The sequence below is a fragment of the Lathyrus oleraceus genome, chromosome 4, assembly GCF_024323335.1.
Source record: "Lathyrus oleraceus cultivar Zhongwan6 chromosome 4, CAAS_Psat_ZW6_1.0, whole genome shotgun sequence".
Classification (NCBI taxonomy): Eukaryota; Viridiplantae; Streptophyta; class Magnoliopsida; order Fabales; family Fabaceae; genus Lathyrus; species Lathyrus oleraceus.
The window spans coordinates 21,969,189-21,972,390 of NC_066582.1; the positions used below are offsets into that span (position 1 = coordinate 21,969,189).

The following is a 3,202-nucleotide window of genomic DNA, read 5'->3' on the forward strand; positions in this document are numbered from 1 at the left end:
TTCATAGATTAACGGTCAAGTTGGGTGCTCGTAATCATCACCCTCCATGGATTAATGGTCAAATTGAATGCTCATATTTAATATTGAGACATAAAATATGTTGTTTATAACATTAATATGCAAATTATAAATTCATCACATCATTACTATAGAATCACACTATTATTGTAGAAAAAAGAATTGATAGTCTTTATGGAGTGAAAAATAAAGTAGGGGTGTGTGGGTCAAGGATACAAATTCACAATTTGTGAAACCCATAACGTTACCGCCCCTAGATTTATAACTACGACAAATAAATACGCATATCCCTTCGTTATTCCTCTCTCTCTCTCTCATCTTCTATTTTCCTATTACGTTATTCCTATTATTGCCACACCATTTTCAACCCTTTCCTTCCATTCCAATCCCAATCCCAACCCCAACCATGCCTCCACTTCCCCACCATCCCCATGGCGGCGATCCCGAACCCAAACCCAACCCCAACCTCCTCTCCCTCTTCCTCAAACCCATCATCATGCTCCTTCTCACCTCCCTCTTCTTCCTCTTCCTCGGCTTCGCCGCTTTCCTCCTCCTCAACCTCTTCCTCCTCGCCGGCGCCCTCCACCGCCTCCGTTTCCGTCCCACCCCATCCCGCCGCCTCCAATCTCCAACCTCCCCCTTCCTCCCCCACGAAATCAACAACCTCCCCAACTTCCGCATCAACAAAAATTCCACTCCCGGACCCGATTCCCGTTGCGCCGTTTGTTTAGACGGGTTCCGCAACGGTCAATGGTGTAGAAACCTCGCCGCGTGTAGACACGTCTTTCACCGGAGATGCATTGACACGTGGCTGATCAAAGTCGCCACGTGTCCGACTTGCCGTTCACCTGTTCGATCAAATGCTGAAACGAATCTTGTAACGGAAGGTTCTTCGCAGTTTTGGAATTGCTCCAATAACAATAATGCTTTCTCCATTTTATAGCTTGTGAGTTTTTATTTTCTTAAACTATGTAACGTTAATGTTAAATTTATTTTTATAAAGTATAGTAGTAGTATAGTAGCGTTATGTGTGAATGAATTGTAGCTAATTTTTTTTACATGGTTTTCCCATTTGGGTTTGGTTGGAATCTAGGAAGTGGGGGAAGCTAATTTACGAATATTTGGGTGATTATGCTTTGTAATCTTACTATTCTCAGCTTAGTTGTTAATGGAAAACTTCACCATCAGATGAGTTTCATCATTCTTCAACCACTTTTTAATCCTTATTAATACTAAGATCTTTAGCATAAGATAACAGATATTATGTATGAAGGGGATAGAAACTAAAAACCTATGAAACACATACTACTCTAGTATTAGCATGTGCTACCAAATGACACTTATACGACACACATATTAAAAATATTAAATATATGTCTGAAAAATCAGACAAGTACTTTTATTATTTGCTTCGACATTTTAAATCAGACATTCATATTATATTGATAATAAGCAAGTGTTTAAAAAAAATATTTTTTTTCTTTGTATTACCACACTTTTATGATTTTTGTAAACAAATGTCACACATCTAAAAGAAAAAGTTAAAGTATAATAAAATAATCTTATTAACTACATTGATTTTGATTAAAATATTTATAATATTTTTAAATATTAGAATTAATGAAATTCAAATACTATCTTAGATTTTGTTTGAATCGATGAAATTGGATATACCATAGTGGAATAGGATGAAATGGAATGATATTACATTATTTGAATCATTTAAAATTATTTGAATCATTTAAAATCGGATGGAGTGATATGAATTCTATTTCTTTCTCTATCATTTGGACAGAAAGAACAACCTTTTTTGTTTGGCTCCATTCTACTCAGTTTGCCTTGTTCCATCCTATGGATTTCAAAATGAAATTTTTATTCTGCGCTATTTGTTTTAGGATATTCAAACATAATCTTTTAGGATATCCAAGCATAATCTTATGGGTATTAATGGTATGAGATGAAATTGTGTACTCCAATAATTTGAAATTTTATTATTTGAATTTGTAAATAATTTGAATTTACAAATAATGAATGAAATAAAATTGAACATGATGGAAATCTTTCTATTCAATTTTTTTTTTCTTTCAATTTGAAATTTATGTGATGGAATATAATATTTTTAATAAAATAATTAAATAATAGAATGTGATCTATATTTGATTTCCCTATTCCATTCCATTGTATTCTATTCTACTTCGTCATGTTGCATTCGTTCATTTCCTTCGTGTCACATTGATGTTGTCGGAGTGTTCTAGTGTCCGTCGTGTTTTATAATTAAAATATTATCCGAAATTGGTTCTATATTGGAATACACTAGTGGTAAGATATTTACAGAATATTTTACCTAACTATTTCCTTGTAATCTGAATAGCCGCACAGGGGGGATAGATGATAATCAACTGATCTGGGTAAAAGATTATGTAATACAGTACTAGTAGTGTGTAGGGATTCTCTGCTTCTGTTGCAAACTTGTTTTCTATTCTAAACTAGGGTTATGCAGTGTTGTTAACTAGCAGTTATAGCAGGCGTTGCAATTGACAACATTGGAGAAATGCTGAGGAAAAAGTTGTAAAATGAGATGATCCAATTTTCAGTAGTTGTAGTTCAAGTTTAACAGGTAAAAGACAATGAATGCGTGATCTTGCGCATGTTTCCAAGATTTCTAGTTAATGTGGGATGAGGATTGGGAAAAGTGATAGAATCGTGATAGTATGAGGATTGGGAAAAGTGATAGAATCGTGATAGTATGAGGATTGGGAAAAGTGATAGAATCGTGATAGTATGAGGATTGGGAAAAGTGATTCTGACAACCTTATCTATATGGGAAGACCACCACCACATTGGAAAACGTTATTACTATTGCCTATTGCTATTGGTAGTCATTGTTGTGCCAACTTCTAAAAGACAAGAAAAACTATGAGACTTACTATTTACTACTCGCTCTGTCCTTTTTAATGCTTTCTTTTCCTATTTTTGTTTTTTATCTAACATTCTCAATTACTTTTTCCCTTTACTTCCTCCGTTTCTTTTTAAATATTTATTTTTTAAAAAAACATTTTTTTAATTATTACTTGCAAAGTTTAAGATAGTATTAATTGCAATTTTGTCAAAATTACTCTTAGATAATTATTATAGAGAAAAACGGTAAAATGAATGTAATAAATAATTAGGGATATTATAGGTA

The 3,202-nt window shown here is 33.5% G+C and overlaps 1 protein-coding gene across 3 annotated transcripts; it reads left to right on the top strand.

Annotated features, from left to right (window-relative positions):
- Positions 1–269: 269 nt before the first annotated feature.
- On the top strand, positions 270–2,954 carry LOC127138506 (RING-H2 finger protein ATL56). 3 transcript variants are annotated; one of them, XM_051064969.1, is made up of 2 exons: positions 270–964; positions 2,519–2,954. In XM_051064969.1, the coding sequence occupies exon 1, from the start codon at positions 425–427 to the stop codon at positions 959–961; it is 537 nt and encodes a 178-aa protein (XP_050920926.1). In that variant the 5' UTR covers positions 270–424; the 3' UTR covers positions 962–964; positions 2,519–2,954. The 3 variants fall into 3 exon arrangements, with proteins under 3 accessions (XP_050920926.1, XP_050920928.1, XP_050920927.1); XM_051064971.1 differs by having other exon boundaries at positions 2,541–2,954; XM_051064970.1 differs by having other exon boundaries at positions 2,544–2,954.
- The last annotated feature ends 248 nt before the right edge of the window (positions 2,955–3,202 follow it).